The sequence below is a fragment of the Anthonomus grandis genome, chromosome 16 (assembly GCF_022605725.1).
Source record: "Anthonomus grandis grandis chromosome 16, icAntGran1.3, whole genome shotgun sequence".
NCBI classification, from domain to species: domain Eukaryota; kingdom Metazoa; phylum Arthropoda; class Insecta; order Coleoptera; family Curculionidae; genus Anthonomus; species Anthonomus grandis.
Genome location: NC_065561.1, coordinates 8,827,054 through 8,849,089, shown reverse-complemented (window position 1 = coordinate 8,849,089; position 22,036 = coordinate 8,827,054). Strand labels below are relative to the sequence as shown.

At 34.3% G+C, this 22,036-nt stretch overlaps 2 protein-coding genes across 2 annotated transcripts in view; one reads left to right on the top strand and one right to left on the bottom strand.

The window, feature by feature from the left end:
* Positions 1 to 9,193, top strand: part of LOC126745466 (mitotic checkpoint serine/threonine-protein kinase BUB1 beta-like) — a 129,234-nt gene extending 120,041 nt beyond the window's left edge. Inside the window, exon 17 of the mRNA XM_050453320.1 lies at positions 8,631 to 9,193. Within this exon, the coding sequence (XP_050309277.1) occupies positions 8,631 to 8,939 (309 nt within the window). The 3' untranslated portion in view covers positions 8,940 to 9,193. The remainder of the gene's footprint in view (positions 1 to 8,630) is intronic.
* Positions 9,194 to 16,057: 6,864 nt separating this feature from the next.
* The window catches only part of LOC126745465 (protein RRP5 homolog), a 66,307-nt gene continuing 60,328 nt past the window's right edge, over positions 16,058 to 22,036 (bottom strand). Inside the window, exons 16-17 of the mRNA XM_050453319.1 lie at positions 20,285 to 20,672; positions 16,058 to 16,411 (exon numbers count right to left, since the gene is read on the bottom strand). Coding sequence (XP_050309276.1) covers positions 16,086 to 16,411; positions 20,285 to 20,672 — 714 coding nt within the window. The 3' untranslated portion in view covers positions 16,058 to 16,085. The remainder of the gene's footprint in view (positions 16,412 to 20,284; positions 20,673 to 22,036) is intronic.

Here is a 22,036-nt window from a genome sequence, read left to right as displayed (position 1 = left end):
GTTTTTATACCAATTAGTGATGAGGTAAAAATTTAGGAACGTTTATGGACTGCGAACTTAGATTCGAAAGTCATCAATAATATATTAAAATCGGCATATCTTAGATTAAAAAATATTTCACACTCAGTCACTAGCATGTTTAAGATATTAGCTGCACGGCCATAATATGAAATTGGTTTATCTGGATATCTGTTGTGTAGGATATCCGATTAGCAGCATCTATTGTGTAGGATTTCTTAATGTCAGCGTTATCTGAGCAAAAACCAATTATTTTGTTAACACCAACTTCTTTAACTACAATTTCAATTTGGATCGCTATATGCTCTATAGTATGCCTATTTTCTTCCGTAGTAGACAAAGATTTATAGAAAACAGGTTGGGGTGTTATGTTGTTATGTTATGTTTGACCATCTATCACATTGAATTCCAGGAACTTTGGCATTTGTTAAGTGGTCTGTTACTGCACCATTAACTTTGTTGTACGCCTTGATTAGAAGTGTATTTGATACCACAAAAAACAGGATGGAGGAGTTAACGACGGTCTAATTCTTTTAAAAAGTTATATCTAATATGTGTTTTCCGTTATATTTTATGGTAGTCATTTCTACTGTCGATTAAAGTTAACAACTTTTGTTTTTTCATAACAATGGAGACAATTTTTCATCTCAACGGCTATGCACCGAAAGAAATCAAAGCTAAGTTGGATGTAGTTATTATATGTGTTTATATATAGCGGGTTATCCGATTCGAGGTTGGCTAAGTACAACCCTGCCGTTTGACACCTGTCAGAAATAAACGTCATGTGAAGCGTTTTTTTTTTTTTCGTTGAAGGTTTGCCATTTACAAATATGGATCGTTTAACAGTCGAACAACGTACTAAAACTATTAAATTGTTCTATAAAAATGGTGATTCTCCTGTGTCAACGTTTAGAACTTTACGAGCTGATTATGGTCTGAAGTATGAATTATGGTGTCAATTCCTCGGCGTGCTCAAAATTTGGGTTTGTCTTACGGCTCACTGTGGCGAGTTTTGTATTTGGATTTACAGCTCCATCCGTACAAAGTCCAACTCACTCAAGAACTTAAGCATACAGACCATGGACAACGCAGAACATTCGCATATTGTGTGCTTGAACAACAAGCTGCTGATTTTTCGAGCAGAATTTTCTTCAGTGATGAGGCTCATTTTACGCTGTATGGCTACGTAAATAAACAGAATTGCCGCATATGGGGTTCTGAAAATCCTCGGGTGATTGTAGAAAGGCCTTTGCATCCCGAAAAATGACTGTATGGTGTGCATTATGGTCTGGTGGTGTCATTGGTCCGTATTTTTTTGAAACCAATCGTGGGAGAGCCTTAACAGTAAACTCTAAGCGGTATGGAAGCTGATGTTGACCAATTATTTTTGGAGAGAAATCGAAGAAGAAGATCTGGAAGACAGTGGTACTAACAGGACGGGGCCACAAGTCACACAACACAGGCCAACCGAGCTCTTTTGCAAGAAAAGTTTCCAGGACGTTTAATTTCAAGATTAGATGATTTCTATTGGCCCCCAAGATCATGTGATCTCACACCTTTGGATTTTTTTTGTGGGGCTATGCGAAAGATCGTGCCTACGCTAATAACCCTCAAACTCTTCAATAACTTAAAGCCAACATTCGTGAAGTTCTAGCCGAGATATCACCTGAAATGTGCCGAAAAGTGATTGAAAATTTTCTTAAAAGGATTGAAGTTTGTCAGAGGTGGACATTTAAATGATATTGTGTTTCACATATAAAGGAATGATTCAATGTTTAAAACAAAATAAAAATTTCGTCTCCATCGTGTTTTATTCAACTTTACTTTCCCAAGCATAAAATGGATAATCTTATATTATATGTGTTATTATACAGTGTGTTCCACTTAAGGGTTAGCCACCCGTCTAAAATTTTTGTTTCTTGACTAATTTTCAAAAACTTTTTTTTGTTGGATTGATGGTCAAAAATGGCACTTATGAGTCAAGTTCGACATTTAGAGAAAGCAGGTCATGGCCTGTATGTGATGTATTCAAGTTTGAAGTGCGAAAAATCGAGAAGTAGTATTAGCGATATTTATTTTTGAAAAATGGTACTGGATTATTGTTCAGGACCCCTTCAAACATAAGTGTATTAAATTTGGTTATGATAATATTCAGGGTGTTGAAATAAATTGGAGTCAAATTTTTAAAAGGCGCAACAACATTTTTAATCAAATACGAATAATTTTTAAATTTTTGGCTAATTGGCATGCGTCTTGAGAACACAAAGGTTGGAAATATTCTTCAATAAACAACAATCGATCATATTATCATACTATTTTAGGCTTCACAATAATATAACTTCATTTATAAATTTTTTAGTTTTATTTCATTATTAGGTTGCAATTCACACTTCACAAGTTACTTAATAATGTAATGTAGGCTAAGCAGCAAAAACTGAAAATAATTACCTTAAGGAATTACCTAACACCAAAGATAATAATACTACTAGTATTTAACTTTGCTAACACTCAAATTTAAAAATTAATGCCACAAAACTAAATATTAGTTCCTTCAATATGTCCTCCATTAATTCTTATACATTTTCTATGCGTCTTCTGTTGTTTACTACCACCCTTCTTAACTGCACCCTGCTTATTTCATTACACTCTTGTCTAATGTGCTCACAAAGATCATGTAAAGTTTGCGGTTTTGATTGTACACTTTGTTTTTAAGGGTTCCCCAAAGAAAAAAATCTAAGGGAGAAAGGTCGGGGGAACGTGCTGTCCACTAAAATAATGGACGTCCTATCGTTTCATCCTATCCATCGATTCGGATAATTCTGATTTAGCCAATTCCGCACTACCACTGCATTGTGGATAGGCGCACCGTCAAATTGTATATGTAAGTTTCTTCCTTCGGCTAACGGCAAACCATCGATTACGCCACTAAAATCACAAAATTGCAGGGTTAGCCAAATACTCGCCTTGTAACCACAAACAATATTCCATCCTGCGTTCTTCATCCCCGTGTTCCAAAGTGTGAAGGAATATAGGCTTGAAAGGCTTCTTATTATTTTTCTTTAAACACCTCCATATGCAATTTTTGGAAATATTTAAGTTGGCACTAGCAATTCTAATGCTAGATTGCGGATTAGCATTAAAGTATTCAAGAATTATTTGGTTATTATTATTTGCTGGATTACGATGTAAATGAGGACATACTCCGCCTACTGAACCCGACTGATCAAACCCGTAGTTTATTCTGGCTATTGTTGAATGGTGGATGTTTTTACCAGGATGCCTCCTGTTAAATTCCGCCGCAGCTTCACGAAATCTTCTAACCCCATCGCCAATTAGCCGCACTACTTTAACTCTTTCGTTTAAATTATAATCACCCATAATTGATCGACAAGCAGTCAAAATGAACTAAATGCATAAAAACTTTGACAAACTGTCAGGAACATTTTCTTTCATAGCATACTTGGGTAAAATTCCCACAAAATAATTTTTAACCAGACACAATCATATCTTTAGAATTTAACAAACAAACTCATAAAAAAACACACAAATTGAGCCCAAAATAATATGATAATGTGATCGATTGTTGTTTATTGAAGGATATTTCCAACCTTTGTGTTCTCAAGACGCATGCCAATTAGCCAAAAATTTAAAAAATATTCGTATTTGATTAAGAATGTTATTGCGCCTTTTAAAAATTTGACTCCAATTTATTTCAACACCCTGAATACTATCATAACCAAATTTGGTACACTTATGTTTTAAGGGGTCCTGACCCCTTGAATCCATTACCATGTTACAAAAATAAATATCGCTAATACTACTTCTCGATTTTTCGCACTTCAAACTTGAATATAGTAGGCCATGACCTGCTTTCTCTAAATGTCGAACTTGGCTCATAAGTGCCATTTTTGACCATCTATCCAACAAAAAAAAGTTTTTGAAAATTGGCCAATAAACAAAAATTTTAGAGGGGTGGCTAACCCTTAAGTGGGACACACTGTATGTGTATTATAGCTGTTTCTAAAGTATTTGAGATAACTTTATTTCATAGATTATATGCTGAAGTCAGTCCTAATATATCCGAATAGTAACATGGATTTTTGCCTAATAAATCAACATTAACTAATTTGATTACATTTTGTCAATTTCTTCAAAATGCTTTGAATAATATAAAGAGGTTGATGTCATATATACCGACCTGAAAGCATTTGATAAGATCCGACATTCCATAATAATAACATCTCTTTGTGAAAATAATGTAACTACAGATTTAATTCAGTTAATTTCCTCCTATTTAGAAAATAGACACTGGTACCTCAGGAGTTCCCCAAGGTTCCAATTTGGGACCTGTTATTTTTGGTTGCCATGAATAAAATTGCTTCTCTTTCTAATGATTCACAAAAACTGCTTTTTGCAGATGATTTTAAGATTAACATGGAAATTACCTCTTTAGGTGATTGCATCTCTCTGCAGAATGATTTAGATAGGGTTATTGATTGGTGTAATGCAAACCCATTTCAATAATAAAAAAAAATGTCAGCAATGTCGCTGACCCTTAAAAATAATATAATTATATTATATTATTGTTATATATTATAGCTACAATATTAGCGGTACCCAGCTTGAAAATTTCAGCATTGAAAATGATTTGTGTAATTGTTGAACGTAATTTAGCTTTTACCGATCACATGATTAACACAGTTAATGAGGCACACAAAATAATGGGTTTCGTTATTAGAACTACTAAAAACTTTAATGTTGAGTGCTGTTTAAAACTGTTTGATAGTCTGGTTTTACCGAAGTTAGAATATGGAAGCATAATTTGGTCTCTACAATATGACGTCTGGATTAAAACCATAGAGTGTGTACACCGCAAATTTTTAAAATATATGTTTTTTAGGAGATTTGGATATTATCCCGAACAAGGTTATAACCATAATTTGCTTCTGAAAATATTTATCAGATTATCCCTAGAAAATCGGCGCATTAAAACATCCCTAGTCTACCTTTATAAAATTTTAACTAATAAGATTGATGCTCCTCAAATTATGGCAATGTTGGCATTCTTCATTAATGTTGGTAATACCAGACAAAGAAACATTTTTCATCTTGATTGTCCTAGAACAAATATATACAAGAACTCTGACCTTAATATTGCTATTACAGATTTAAGACATTTTACAGGAATTATTGACATTAGACTTTTTGCTTCTCAGTCTCAGGCCTGACAATATGTGATAATATAAATGTGGGTAGTTGTGGATACTTTTTATTAGGTGCATTGTACATTTATATGCTAATATTATATTTGGATTTCATTTTAGAGTAGTAAGTACATACACACATCAAAATGGTCTAGGGAACACATACAGATATGTTAATATTTTTGAGAAGATTGGAAAAAAGTTAATTATTGCAATTTTTTTTACATTATTCGAATAAGATAATATAATTATTAACTTTTTTTTGTAGATTATAATTTACTCATAATTTAGGGCCCAAATAAAAATAAAGAACAAAACCCCATTTATTACCGTTTATTAAAAAAAAATTATAAAAATAAAAATTTACCAAATACAAATTAAACTAGTAGCCAGATGGTCCACCTCTATTATTAATAACACTTTGGCATCGCATAGGCATACTTAAAATTAAATTATTAATTAATTCTTGGGGCAACTCCTCCCAAACATGTGTCACAGCAAGACGAAGCTCCAGAGCGCTTTGAAAAAAGTCAAATCGTTGAAGAAGTTGCCTTTTTAACCAATTCCAAACATGCTCAATTGGATTAAGGTCCGGTGAGGTAGAGGGCCAGGGTAGAAGATTGATTTGATTTTCCTCAATAGCGATTGGTATAGTAAGAAAATTTATAAAGAACCGGTGACATCAACAGGTGGCAAAATCCGCGCATCTCGTTATTCTATCGATCGGGTCAGATGACTATGTCGAGGTCTGAAGACAGTGGAGGCAGTACACTTGTTGAAATTATTAATATTTATTTATACTAGGGTTTAAATAGCCCTAGATTTTTAGTAGGTACAGCTAGCGATATTATAAGTGCGTTTAATTTAGTTGAAATACCAACTAAGAATGCATATATTTGAATTTAATTGCTCCGAGATTCGTTTAAAAAAATGTAGATAAATTAAAATTATATTTTTTAGCATTGTGATGTGCCCATAAAAAATCTAATAAAAAATAGTTTTACTTACAGGAGGATGCAGTTCGCTAATTATTTTTAAGACAGGACTTCAAATAGGTAGCTGAAAATTATTCTTTATTCGCATTTTTTTTAAGGATTAGGTCTCGTATTTTAAACGACTTGTGTAAAGAAACAAATTGTTATAAGCTTAAAGTTTTATTTCATTATTTTACATATTATATATTTTTATTCATTATAAGATAGTGTATTACAACCTAAATCAGATTCATCCGATGAAGACCATTTGATCTCTTCATCAGATGAGCCTGTATTTACTGTAAATTTTAAAGAATCCAATGCTTCATCAAAAAGGTGATGACTTTCGAAATATTGTTTTTCTATGTTATCTATATGGTTGCAAATATTTATCCACTCATCATTTGAAATTTCCGCAATTTTACTTACCTTTTACAATAAAAATTGGATAGTCTAACTAAAAAAACTATAGTCTATTTCACTATTATACTTAAAAAAAACACACAACAGATTTTAAATGCCTTATAACACAATTAACTCACTTCCCGTACGAGACGACACTGAGTAGGCCTTCAGGCTACGTCATAGGCTTTAAATCCCCGACAGGTACAAAGAAACGAAGTACGGCGGCTGCTTTGTTCTTGCGGTTTCTTTAATAAGAAGCGAGAGAAAATATATTGCGGTCGTCTTTTCTCTCTGCCACCGGATTTTCTATCGATTATGTGTTGAAAAATGGGTTTGTGCGCATATTGAGCAGCCAGTTCTTTATAAACTTTTCTACCTTTTTTTTTATACAAGCCGTGCTCGATGTGGTGGGGCATTATCTTGTTGCAACAACGAATTTGGGCCCATTTCGCGTAAATATGGAACAATTACAGGCAGTAGTATATTATCCCTATAACTTATTCCTGTCATTGTTTTTTCCACAAAAATGAGGTTCGTTTTTTCGTCAAGTCTAATGCCATCCCAAAACATTAGTGATCCACCACGTTGCCTTATTACTTCCCGGGCATGACGCAAACGACTTTCATTTCCTTCCTCTCTCCAGACACGAATTCTACCAGAATCGGGATAAAATGAAAATCGAGACTCATCCGTAAAAAGAACTGTGGCCCATCTTTCTTGATTCCAATTAACATGTTCTTGGCACCACGTTAATCTTGCACCTCGATTTCCTGAAGTTGACGTTGGCATGAAGTCCTCTCTCATGCAAACGGTTTCTAATAGTTTGACCTGAAACCTCGACGTTATGCACTCGTGAGAGCTGCTGAACAAAACAGAGGCTGTTACCGTGGGATTTCTTTGAGGTTGCAAAGTTATAAAACGGTCTTGGGCAGGTGTGGTAACTCGCGATGGGCCTTGATGCCGTTCTCTAACATCATTTATCTCTCTATATCTTGTCCACAAACGGTTAATTACACTGGGAGATGTATCCAAAGCTCTTGCAACGTCTCTTTGACTTGTTCCTGCCTCTAGCATTCCGACTGCTCTTAGCATTTCCTTTCGAGTTAAATGTCGTCTTTCCATTTTTATTGAATAAAAACTAAATCACAATTGTTCGGTTGGAACCACAGAAAATGCGATATTGTGTTAGAATTTAAAAATTATAATCTGCGTTATTTCGACAAAATGTGCAAGTAGCAAAAAACGCTGTTCTGGCATGATTTTTTGTACCCAAATATTTATTTTACTTCATTGGTATCTTAATATTAAGGGTAGTATCTATTCCGTATGAAAATATAAATATATAAAAATTTATAAGGCGAAAAAAACTATTTTTCTAAGTGTTCCTTAGACCATTTTGATGTGTATATTATATGTGGTATCTGTAATTGGCCTCTATGGCTGTTGATACTGTTATTCAATAAATAAATAAATAAATAATATTATTATTAGTTTTTATAATATTGGAAATTATTAGATACAAATTTGAGTATGATTTTAAAGGAATTAAAGTACGCGAAATAGCTAAAAAAATATAATGTGTAACATTTAATAAAACAGTGAAACCGCTATGATTCCTCCAAATCCTGTTTTTGCTTTTTTTATGAGAAATACGTTGCTTTGCTCTCAAATAAGTGTATTGGTAATACACTTACTGGTCTCAAAACGGTCTGTTACTGGTCTCAATAAGGTTGAAATAAAATTTGATTGTGGGAGAGAATATGCGACAACCGACCAGCAAAAATAATTTAAAAAAACGAGTGGGTGATTGTAGCGAGCAGGGAAATTTGCAGCAACTCAATGGTTTTTTTGAATTATTTTTGATGGTCGGTTGTCGCAAATTCGCTCCCATACCTGACAAACTTTTACCTACAGTATAAACCTTTCTCACGTATAGAAGTGGCCTTACTTAGGAGTTCTTACTGAGGCCTTAAAATTTACTATAATACAAAATTGAAAACAAAGTATGAACACATATTTTAATTTTTAGGTGCGAGATGGTCGACCATGGAGCTATCACACAGATTTATTCTGCGTAGCAGCTACGGCTCATGTCGTCTTATTACACGAATACATTAGATTAAGGAACCACAGAGGTCTGTGGAGTATCGACTGCCGACTACCCAGAAATCTAAACCAAGAGCTGTGGATTAAATTTTTCAGCACATCATTGAACCAGCAAACCGGTCCGGCGGACGTGGCCACCTTAGAATATTTATTTAGAGGGGAATTGGAGAATCGTCAGAAAGATTTGGGCCATAGGCTTAAGACGCTTGTAAATATGCTTAAAAAGAATTAATTAGTTCTTACTGTTCGAGATTCTGTATTTATTTAATATTTTTACGTGTATTATTAACTGAAGTTATTCAGGCTGTTTTTAATAGTTGTTAATTATTATGATTTTAATTAATTTTTGACAAAAATTAGGACGAGTTTGTTTTGCCGAAGAGGTTCTTTCTAGGGTTTTCAGCTAGTTGTTGAAAAAAAAGTATTTGTGTATATGTATGTACAAATTTCATTAAAATATAATAGCTACAAGACGCAATCATAAAACGTATTTTTATTTTGATTTTTAAAATGATGAATAACAAATTCTTTATGCTTATGCTTTGGTGGAAGTTGCAAACAAACAGTAACACACTTGTAACTTCTGTACATTCTCCCACAATACAAAACTATTGGAAACAAATCTTTTGTAAAGTTACACTAAGGCAAAGTCTAACGGAAAAAAAATATAAAATAATAATATAAAATAAATAAGTAATATAGGAATAGCGGAAAAGGATTTTAGGAGTACACAGGTTTTAGAATATTTGACTTGATTACAAGTCACCTTTTAAAATCATATTAATTCAGCACAATATTGAGTCCCTAGGTAGATAGCTTACAAGTAAATAATTTCCAGGTGTTTGTAATTTATTTTCTACATTTAGGTAAACAAATTATACATTAAGTTGATACATATTATTTCAATTTGAAGACTTTTTGCCTTATTTAAAAACTGAAGTTCTTTAAAAACTTAAGTTCTCTTAAATCGATTATTTTAAATTATTCTGAGGTAAGCCTTAAGCGCATGGCTAATAAGTCTACAGGGTGTTTCAGAACTATGGGATCAAATTCCTGGGGGTTGTTCAGTGCAACAGAAGAATCCATTTGAGTATAGGAACCCATGTCCGGAAATCGGTCACTACGACACTACGGCCCTAAGACACGTTAAAATTTATAAAAAACATTGATTACCTAAATAGGATCTGCTGCATTTATTTTTACCTTTTGTACATGATACCATAACAACAATTGTTTAAAACCAACGCTTATCAATGTCAATTCTCAATGTCATGTTTAAAAATTTTATAGCTTACAATTTTTAAACATTTATTGCTAATGGAAAACTTTACCAATCAAGAATTGACGGATATGCATTTGGCATACGGAGCAACAAACTGCAATGCACGAGCAGCATCGCGGTTGTATCATGAACGTTATCCCGAACGACAGCATCCTGGATACAAAAAGTTTATTGCGGTTCCTCGGCGGCTCGCTGAGACAGGCATGTTTAAGACCAAGATGCATGATACTGGTGTTTCTCGAACCGTAAGAACGGTCGAATTTGAAGAAGAGGTGCTTCAGCGAGTTGCCGATGAACCATCAAATAGCACACGTGACGTCGCTAAGAATATGAATATGAGTAACACCTCTGTCTGGGGGGTACTACACGAGCAACAACTCCATCCTTCCACTTCCAGAAAGTTCAAGGTGTGACTGCAGCCGATTATCATCCTAGAGTTCAATTTTGTCGATGGCTTCTGGATCACATCATTGCACAACCAAATTTTTTACGATATGTTTTCTGGACCGATGAAGCCTCTTTCACAAGAGACGGTATTTTTAATAGTAGGAACAGCCATGTTTGGGACGAAGAAAATCCGTATGCAATTTTTCCAAAAAAACATCAGAATCGTTGGTCTGTCAACGTATGGGCAGGCATTGTTGATGATTATTTAATTGGGCCATACCTTCTACCGGAACGGTTAACAGGACCTATTTATCTGCGTTTCTTGGAGGAAGTTCTCCCAGAACTCCTTAAAAATGTTCCACTAAACGTTAGACAGCAAATGTGGTTTCAGCATGATGGAGCGCCGGCTCACTTTGCTGTAGAAGTACGCCAGTATTTGGCTCAGCGGTTTGGGCACCGTTGGATTGCCAGAGGTGGAGCAGTTTCTTGGCCTCCTAGGTCACCCGATTAAACGTCGCTCGATTTTTTCTTGTGGGGACATGTAAAGTCTTTAGTCTACGAAACTCCAGTAGAATCAGAGCTAGACTTAATTGGACGAATAACAGCAGCATTTGAAATAATTCAAAACGAGGATCAAATTTTTAGCGTAGTCCGCCGAAATCATGTGCGGCGCTTAAATCGGTGTATTGAGGTTGGAGGAGGACATTTTGAACAATTGTTGTGATGGTATCATATACAAAAGGTAAAAATAAATGCATCAGATCCTATTTAGGTAATTAATATTTTTTCTAAATTTAAACGCGTCTTAGGGCCGTAGTGGCGTAGTGACACATTTCCGGATATGGGTTCCTATACTCAAATGGATTCTACTGTGAACAACCCCTAGAAGTTTGATCCCATAGTTCTGAAACACTATAGTCCTCACACTGTCTGGGGGTACCTTTTTGATAATAAAAAATTGATCTAAGCAAATTTCCAGTAGTTTCTGGGACTCTTATATTCTGTTAAATAGGCGTGTTAAATGGTGCACTAGTGAACTACATGTTTTGACACTTATGCATATATGTCTTGGACTTTAACCGTTCGTTAACAGTGCTTCAGCTTGCTCCACTTCGGACTAATGATCGTTGGACCGCTTCATTTCATTATGGAAGGTCTCCACGTTGTCTTCTTGGTCATCGTAAAAAAAGCTTAATTTCTTCCTGATTTACAATAAGTCTTTCTTGATCATTTGTAAATATTGTTATTGGTTTATTTCAGTTAGTGCCTTGCCTAGTGTTATTGGTGTTATTGGTTTATTGCTATGGTGTTATTGGTTTATGTCTTAGTTTTTTATGGAAACTAAAGCTGTTATGGAGTCTGTGAAGATTTTCAGCTTCTTTAAATTCGTTTGTAGTCCAATTTTCTTCACATCATTTTCAACATCTGCCCGGGACTAAGGACCTTTTTTCTCGTGTTTTCTGTCATGATGAAAAGAATGAACAAAAGATTTCCTGGAAATACTAATAACGATCTTTAATACCGTGGTTTTCCGTTGCCTTCGGTATCCTTATATCGTTGTGATTCCTTCGTCTTTGAGGCCAATTTCTTGATTTCACAACAAAAGTGTGCCCTGCTTGTTCATCCGCCCGTAGCCGTTGACAAGCTGGAGGTGTATCTCTTATTCAGTCAAAGATAATAGTTACCACTGGAGCAGGTGAGGTTATCATTAGTGCTTGTACCTGTTTTTAACTTTACCTCTTACATCCCTGAAATACTTATTCAAATCATGAATGATGAAATACTTGTTTAAATCATTTTTTAGAGGATGTTTCTTCAGGTTTTTTTCAATTCTACTTGAATATAACTGGTCAGAAGAATGTTTAATTTATTATTGTTGATTAGATCGATACATCAGAAGCTTTATCAGATTCTATAGACGCAACCTGATAAGTAGCAATTTCCTAGATAGAAAAAAAGAAGTATTAATATGCTAATACATTTTATGTTAAGGCCTTCACAAAATTCCATTAAAGAATTTCAAATTTCGATTAACATTTTTTGCTTTCATAATTGACATATGACATGGAAAAAATATAAACAGACTTATCTCTATTCGAAGCAATACCTATCAAGCATCATTTATTAACGTTCAGGTTTAAAAATAAAATATAAATATTCCATTTTATCCAAAAATCTGCAGGATAGGCGTTGCCAAGTCTTTCAAAACATTACAGCATAATATTAGCCTCTTGCACAGATTGTTATGTTTCATTTAACGCTCAAGGGTAGTAAAGGGCAGGGAGTCCGAAGAAATATGTGAAACCTCCCGAGTATGAAACAAAAATACGTGAAAAGAATCCTAGCTTGAAGTTCATAAAACTTTTTTAGTATTGGACAATTTTTGTTGTATGTTATTAAATGAGTATTTAAACAAAAGGTACATTTTAATCAAGGAAATAGCAAGCTGTGATATTATATTTTTTTATATAAATATTTATAAAAAATGCACAAAAAAAGGTAAGCTTTATTCATATCGCTAATTCTATTTACTTTCGAAAAAGTTTACGTAAATATAACTTTATTGTGGTAGGAAAATCGTTCGAGGATAACATGAAAAATCTAGAAATGTTATCTGTTTCAAAAGGCTGTGTGGGTCACGTTATTTCCAGTCAAGGAGTTACGTTTGACAAGCCAAAGGTCCAGACTGTCAAAGATTGGCCAATTCCCAAAGGTAAACATGAGCTACGCAGTTTCTTGAGATTATGCATTTACTACCGACGGAGAGGTAGTAAATAGAGGGATTGGCCAACATCACAAAACTATTGACCAGGCTGACAGAAGACGAACGGAAGTTTCAATAGTCCAAAGACTCTAGGAAGCCTTCGATGACAAGTGAAAAGCGCATCTATTCCTTACCTAAAAACACATTTGTACTTTGCGACTGTACTTTGCACTTTGCATTTGTACTTTGCATTTGTATTTGTACTAAAGCGACGCTAGCAATATGGGCATAGCAGCCCTGCTGTCCCAAATCCAGGATCGTCAAGAAGAAAAGTCATTGACTATTTCAGTAAGACGCTGTCTAAGCCAGAGCGTAACTATTGCGTCACCCGCCGAGAGTTGCTAGCTGTTGTCAAAGTGATGGAGCACATCTTCAATATCTCTGTGGGATACAATTCCTGCAGCGAACTGACCATGCAACTTGCGAGCAAAATAGCTCTTTCAGTTTAAAAATCCGGAAGATCAAGTGGCAATATGGATAGAGAGGCTACAGGAGTTTGACTTGGACACGAAACACCAAGCAGGGAGAATCTGCGGAAATGCGGACGGCGTATCAAGAAGACCTTGTCTAGAGGACTGCAAACAATTGTCAGCAGACAGAGGAGAAAGATGCTTAGTTAGTTATTAAGATTAAGTTAGATTATTAAGATAGTTATTAAGAACCACAATCGTCGATAATCCTTGGCAAAATGGGGATATTATAAGAGCTCAAGAGGAAGATGCCAATATCCAGGAAGTCCTAACCTAGATAAAGAAAGGGAAGAAGCCAACTCGGGAAGAAGTTGCCAAGTATTATCCCAACCTCATGACATATTGGGCACAATGGAACTTCCTAATTTTGGAAGATGGATTCTTGAGGCGGAAAATAGTTCACGACGACAGAAAAAGGGGAAAGAAAACCAATCGATGTGCCTAAATGTCGAATGTCGGAGTTGCTAGAGAAAATCGATGCTGGTGTGTGTGGAGGACACCTAGGAGTAACAAAGTCTCTGGTAAAAGTGAACGAAAGTGTAAGCCTGAATACAGATAAATTACAAAACTAAATTCATACACAACTGTTCATATTTTTGAGAAATTATCAGATTTTTGCAAGAATGGAGACAGACAATTTGAACATTAGTTGCGACTGAAGTAAAGTTTTATTTCATTTATTTTGACTCTACAATTATTAACTTAGCTTAGAGTAGCGGCGTACATTTGACTATGTACTAAAAAAAATACACCCCTATTGAACCAATAATCTAGCAAGTATCTTACCATTTTGAAATCTAGATTAGATACGCCAACTTTTGAAATCACCTGCCGAACAGTGAAGTAATTTTCTTTTCCAGAACAGTTAGTTAATGTTGGGAAATTTTTGGTCAAAAGGCATAACACAAGTTGAGCAAAAATCTGATAATTTCTTAAAAATGTAAACAGTTGTATTTTGATTTAGTTTTGTAATTTATTGAAGGGTTATTCAGAGGTTTTTTTTTTTTTTTTTTTTTTTTTTGGGTCGGTGGAGAAATTCTTTATGAACACTGGTTACGCGGCGCCGCCCCCAGTAGTGTGGGACTCAGTGTCGAGTTTGTCTCGTTCTATACCCACTAAAACTCCACCGCTGGGTGGTGCCTTGTGGCTCCCTACACTGCGGTCTGCTAAGAATCAGTCCTATTGTGTCCCATATGTTTAGTCCCACAGGTTCAATTCTGTAGCTTCAAGGAAGTCCAGGATTGTTCCCAGTGGTAGATTTCTTATACCCTCTGGTGCGGGTTTCTGTTCCCCCAGGAATGTTGCCCTGGTTTGATTAAATGCTTCACAGAAGCACAGTATGTGAAGAGTTGTTTCGTCCTCCTCATTGCATCCCCTACATAGCGAGGTAACTGATTTCCCTAGCGTATGCAGGTGTTTCCTGCTGGGTGCATGGCCTGTAAGTAGCCCTGCGACCTTTCGGAGTTGTTGTCTGGAGAGGCCCAGTATGTTCTCACCCTTCTTGAAGGGTGGGCTGCCTATAACTTGTTTGGATTGTTCCATCTTTGGCAGCTGCTCCCAGTAGAATTTGTTCTGGTTTGTTAGCCAGTTGCCGATTTCCCTCTTCCAGGTCTTATCGCTGACATAACATGTTGGTTCAGGGCCTACCAGGCTGTTGCTGGCTCCCTGGGTTGCAAGTTGGATAGCTCTTCTTGCAGCCTTATTGTTGCCCATATTCTCTGCTAGGATTATCTCTGGCCTATTTTGCGCTATTCAGAGGTTATTAAGAGTTACATTTAAAAAAAAATTGTCAAGAAATTCAAAAATTTGTAACCACAGTACGAAAAAGATCAACAGGCAGTGTCAATTTTTTCGATTTACTATGAATGCATATAATTTTAAAAGCACTCAAGAAAGAATTTTTTTTAATTATTTTTGTGAATCTTTGAGCACCTGGTCTATTACCCCTTTTCGGCTTATCGTTGATTTTTGGGACATCCTCCCTGTATACATGAGACACCTACATTTTCGGCTATTTAAAGGTATAAACTATACCTATGCAAAAACATATTTACAATCAAATGAGTCACCAGAACCATTTCAGTAAGCATGGTAGACTGCATACAAGACTGACTATGCCGACAGATATGGATGCAAAAATTTAATTTTTTAAAATTTGAAGGTATAAATTATACCTATGCAGAAGGTATTTATAATGAAATAAGTCACCTTAAAAATTTTATTATATCACTTTGCATTGGTGCAAACTCGACAAAAGCAAAACAAAAGCGTAATATGAAAATTTCATCCATACTAAAATTGTCCCAAAAACATGTTGCCCGCTCCCGTACTATTAGAGTATCAACAAGATATTAACATGAAGAAAATATATAATTAGTTTTATTATGTCGTATAAAAATAACCGCTCCAATAATATCCTAATTAACTTTTAAATAAAATACCACTGGTCAGTTAAAACAGATATCATTTAATAATCTACTTTCCCACTTTGTTAACATAATCTTGAGCTCTTTGTTTAACCGCTTCGACCGTTTCCGGTGTTCCAAATTCCTCTTCGAATTTTTTAAATTTGAGCAAAAGCGACTTCATGCACTTCAGAGGCAATTTGTGAGAAGCTGCTCTCTCTAGAACCTGGCGCGCTTCATCTATGCGATCCTTTTTCACCAGTTGATCGACGTACGTCACCCAAATATTCACTTTTTTCGGATCCGATGTTAAAATTGTTTCGAAAATCGCACAGCCTTGTTCAGGTTCGCCGTGCTTGAACTCCATTATAGCAAACCGTACGATGATGTTCATTTCTAAAAAACGAAAAATTATTTTTATTTTGTGACATTTTAATAAATAAACTTTTTTCTACCGTCCCATAAGTTACATTAATTTTAATATTATAATAATAATAATAATAATCGTCTTTTATTCAAAAAAAAAACAACAGATTGACAAATATTACAAATAAAAAAAGGCGAAGTCTAGCCTAAGGCTACTCAAACTTAACCCTAATAAATAATAAATACATTTCGGTAATCATACACAATAATAATCAGAAAAATAATACAAAGATGAAATATTATAAAGAAATAATTGTTCCCACCAAAAAAATAATTATACCCTTCTTTATACCCAACACTGGGGAGATATAAAACTCACAATCATACAACCATCACGCTACCTCTGGAGCACACGATACTAGTGAGTTAAAAAATAGGAGCTCAACTGTTCTCTAAATAAATACAACCTAAATCCCGACTTAAACTTGGTTAAATTATGAAGTAGTAAATCATTGTTTGGCAAGGAGTTACATGTTTTAATCGCATTGTAAGTAAATTATATCTAACCAATTTCGTATTGTTTAAGCAGTGACACTAACGCCATGAACATATTGAACCTCTCTTCTTAGCTGGTTGGCAGTAATATTGGGGTTTCGAAATGCCTGAAGTTGAATATGGCGTCGGTGTAAAAATAGTTTTTATCTAACCAATTTCTTATTGTTTGAGCAGTGACACTAACACCATGAACATCTTGAAGCTCTCTTCTTAGCTGGTTGGCAGTAATATTGGGATTTCGTAATGCCTAAAGATGAATAAATCTATCACGTATAGCTTCTGTTGCTTTGTTGGACCAGTATGTCTTTTCCTTATATGACCAATCTCTTCAAATCTCTGCCTTAACCTTCCTATAGTGCGCTTTAAAGAGTTAAATACTTAATCGGACAGATAGCTGTTAACAACGGTCTCGTTTTGAGCACTATCAACAAACTATATTATAAATTCTTAAATAAATATAAACTTTCCTACCATTTAAACCAATCATTTAAAACAATTAAGAGCTTTAGATGCCTCTTATTTCTTAGAGATTAAACAGTTGATCGAGTTTTTTTAAGGATTTAAATGTCTCAATTGCTCGTTTGCTTCATTTATTATCTATTGTTGTGTGTAATAATGTGCACGTCTTGAATTTTTGCCAGGTTGTGTTAGTGGCTGTTTTAGATAGATAATTCTTGTTTTTTTTTACACTTTTTAACTTACTTAGGTCAAAGTTTACTCAATAAAATACAAGTTGCGTCACTGGGCGCCACTCCACGCGCCGAATTACCTATTCACCGCCCCTCACTTCATTTGCCGGGCGACGCTCCAACAATCGAATCTGTTGGGTTACACAGTGAGTAGAGTTTAAATCGTTTTGATGTGCGAGCGTTTTACCGGGTGGACTCAGTGGACTGGCAAATTATTATAATCTATTATATTAAAATGTCGACTTATTGTTCGGTAGACGTTTGTTTTACAAAGCGTGGAAGTAGTTTAATGTTTTTTAGTCCGAAGAGTAGTTTTAATGTCCGAAAAATGAAAATAGGTAAGTACATTGGAATTAGTTGTTTATTAAATTCATGATTGCATTCCTAGTTACTTTATGATCTGGTTCCTGTTTATTTTTTTTTAATTAATATAAAAACTGGATTATAGGTGCCAACTCTGGAAAGGTATTTTGGGATTTACTGGCGAACATAGATATGCCGATCTTACTCCGGAACAATGTTATAAAAGGGTTAATATCTGTAGCTTGCATTTTGCGGAGAGCAGTTTTATGTCCCCTTCAAATAAACGTTTTAGACCCGACGCAATTCCTACATTGTTCCTGACCAGAGCATCGACAAGTATGTTTTATGTTTTATGTATTTCTGCACTTATAATGGCAATATGTATTATAGAAGGTACCTTTTAATATTTGCAATTTTTTGGTGTATAGGGAAATCACAATTATTTACAAATTTACGTACTATTTTTCCAGACACAGATAATTCTAACATCATTGCAAGTCACACATTAAGGAAGGAATTCAGTGACGCTTCCGTGCAAACTGACACTCCGATGCAGGTTAATGTTTCTGTCCAGACGGATGTATGTAATAATACAGGTAACTGAAAGAATCGGCACTGTGAACTTTTTTATAATATGCAAAACAATTACACTTGCACTATACTCAAATGTTTTACTTAAAGTACAATAAAAATTAAGAAAAACCTAGTAATTTAATAATAAATACGACGCTATCCCTATAATAGTTTTTTAGCTCCTGAGTAAAAAAATCTTTATTTTTTGTTAGATTTTATTATTTCAGTTTGGGTAAAGTTCAATAAATTCCAAAAAACATTACCTTAATTTTTTTTAAATTATTTTGATCTTGTTTTGAGTTAAATTTTAATGTTGTATTAAAACAGGTATCGTATATCTAAAATAAATTTTACTTTCAAGATAAGTTCTGTCAAACGTCAATGAAGATTTCGGCAATGACTCCAATAAAAATTCAATTAAGAAAAGAGTTAGTTTATGTTTTTTAGTTTATTTTTAGTTTATGTTACAGGATATTTTTTAAGGAAATGTTTATAAAAACATTCTTGCGATGTATGTATAAGCTTTAGGAATTCCAATACGTTAGGTGAAGACGAAACTAAATTTTGTCATTTTAAATCATACAGTGAAACTAATTTTGGATTAGTAGTCCCATTTAAGAATACGACTGATTATGTTATTGCGCTGCAGAACATATTTACTAGTAAATTCGAAGAACTAGCTCATCAAACCAATGTTGGAAATAAACTAAAAAATCAATTTTTAGAAGTCAAATTTATTCACCAAATTTTTGGGCTGGTTATAAATGAAACATTACGTTTATTACTTATAATGTCTTTGGTAATGCTATTATTAGTCTGACAAAATAATAAAAACGTCAAAAAGTGTAGTAATCAATCATTTAAAATTCAAACATGTCATTACTTATTAGTTATGTCTATCTTTAATTGTTAAGTTTAGTAACAGTAATATATGCATTTTTTCACACAAACTTTTGACTTTGATTTAAAAATAAATCCTAATGAAACCAGTTGTACCAAAACAACCTTTAATAAGATACCTAAGTACCTAATTATTAACAAAAAAAAGTAACCATTTAGTTTTTGAATTACGTAAACTTTGATTATGTAAAATTTATTTAGTTTGGTGGCTATAAAAACAAATAATTTATAGTATTATCAATTTACATATTTTTCCCAAGTAGGTACATTAAATAATAATTTTATGCCAGATAATAAAGTTATTATAAAATCGTGCTTCGTCTTCCCCTACAGTTCGAAATAGACGAAACTCGTAAAATAATAGCTATTTTTTACCAGAATTTCCCTTTACATTTTTTGCTAGTTCCCAGTCGGCGAGGAGCTCGGCGGCCTGCTTTTGAGATCGAAATATAAAAGGTTTTTCGCCGAGTGAAGCAACTTGTATTTTATTCAGTAAACTTTGCTTAGGTTAAAACTGTATTTCTATTTAGGTCTGAAGGTGCCTTGTAAGTCGGCGAAATACGTGTCACCTTTTTAAATGTGTTTCACACACGAGACTTGTGACGAAGATTTTTGGTTTTTTGCATACTTTAAACTTAATAAAAAAATATTTTAATGAAAGTAGCTATGTTACTTTCATATTCTATTTATATTTTCTAAATTGGAAACTATTAAAACAACCGCTATGGGGATTGTTTACTTTTGCCACCCTGTGTCAATAAAAGATTTTATTATTATTAACAAGCAATAGAAACCCAAGAACATTTATCTACTAAACTTTATTGACGTTGAGTTATTTTTCTTTGCTGGAATATAAATATAAAAAATAATAATTTCTACTTACGAGATTTTTTATCTGTTATAGATTTAAGCGCCCGATCCTTACAGTTTCTCGCCTCATTGAACTTCCCTATCAAATAATACGTTTTCCCTATTTCCAACCACATGGTGGGGTCTTGCCGATGTTTGGCACGCGCCTTAATGATTTTTTCTTCCATTTCGTTATATTTCGCGCTTTCTGCAAGCATCTGAATGACCTTCAAATAGACTTGTAATGAATCGTTAAATTTCAAAGCCTCATCAAGCACGCTATCGAAGGATTCCTTTGTACCGAACATATTTTCCAAATTCAATAAAACTATCCATATTTTAAATTTCTCGTCCGTTAGGGTCATGTTTATTGTAGTTAAAGCTCGTCTGGCAACCGCTCTCGCTTTATCAATTTCTGTGGCCTGGAAACAAAAAAATGGGAGACTTATATAAAAAACTATATTTATTATATATTATATTATATAATATAACTATATTATATATACTATACAGTGTGGTGACTTTAAGTGGAATAAATTCAGTTAAAACTAATCAAATTTTATCTCGCAAAATTCCTGAGACCCGTCGATTTTTGTTTATTTTTTTCACATTTCAAGATTATTAAGTACTTTTTCACCTACAGGGGGGGTCCAAATTAACCCAAACTTTTTTTTTTCAAATGGAAAGCCACTTTTTTTAAACTTTCATTGAAAAGAGCTCTTTTTCCTGATTAAATTGCCCTATTTACTTTTGTGATTATCTAAAGGAGAAATAGGAAAAAAAAACCATTAAATTATTAAAAGTCTCGAAATATTTTGTGTTGGTAAATTTTTGGCGTGTTTGTTTATTTTATTGGTATCGAGACATTTCCTGATATTGTTGTAGTGTCACTGTTAAAGTGAATTTCAACCAGTTGTTAAATAAGTTATCTTATATTGAAAAAATGCCTTATTCATCCGAATCCCACAAAATTGAAATATTAATGACTCAGCTAGAGGTTGTCCACTTATTCAGGCAGAAATATCCAGATTTGCCACCTATTAACCAAGGTACGGTTAGTAAAATCGAAAGCAGATTTCGAGAAGTTGGGCACGTGAGGGATGTTTCAAGACAAAGGTCTTCTAAAATCGATGAAAACACCCAATTAAATGTATAGTTAGCGATGGAAGAAAGTCCGGAACGGCAGCCAGAAGAGTAGCTCGCGAAAACTCTCTTCATCATAAATCTGTGCTAAAAATTCCAAAAAGTGCAAACAAACGACATTATAAAATGCAACCCGTTCAAGAGTTATTGGAAGACAATCCAGATCGCAGAGTTCAGTTCTGTGAATTAATGATGAACGCCATTGACGAAAATCGCATATCTTCGGAGTGGATCCTTTTTTCTGATGAGGCTACATTCACCCTAAATGGCCATGTTAATAAGCAGAACTGTCGCTACTGGTCGAGAACCCACACTGGGTAAGGGAAACTAATACACAATATCCCCAGAAAACTAATGTTTTGGCTGGCATAATTGGCAGGCAAGTTATAGGGCCCATATTCTTCAATGATACTTTAACTGGGGAAAGATATCTAGAATTTCTTGAACATGAACTAGTTCCAGTCTTACGTGCCTTATATCCGAGTCAGTTCGATCCAGATTTGTATGATGAAAGAATCTGGATGCAACAAGATGGCGCTCCCCCACATTATGCCCGTAATGTACGCCAGTATTTAGATGACAATTTTCCAAACAGATGGATTGGTAGAAGGGGTGCAATCGAGTGGCCGGCACGTTCTCCCGA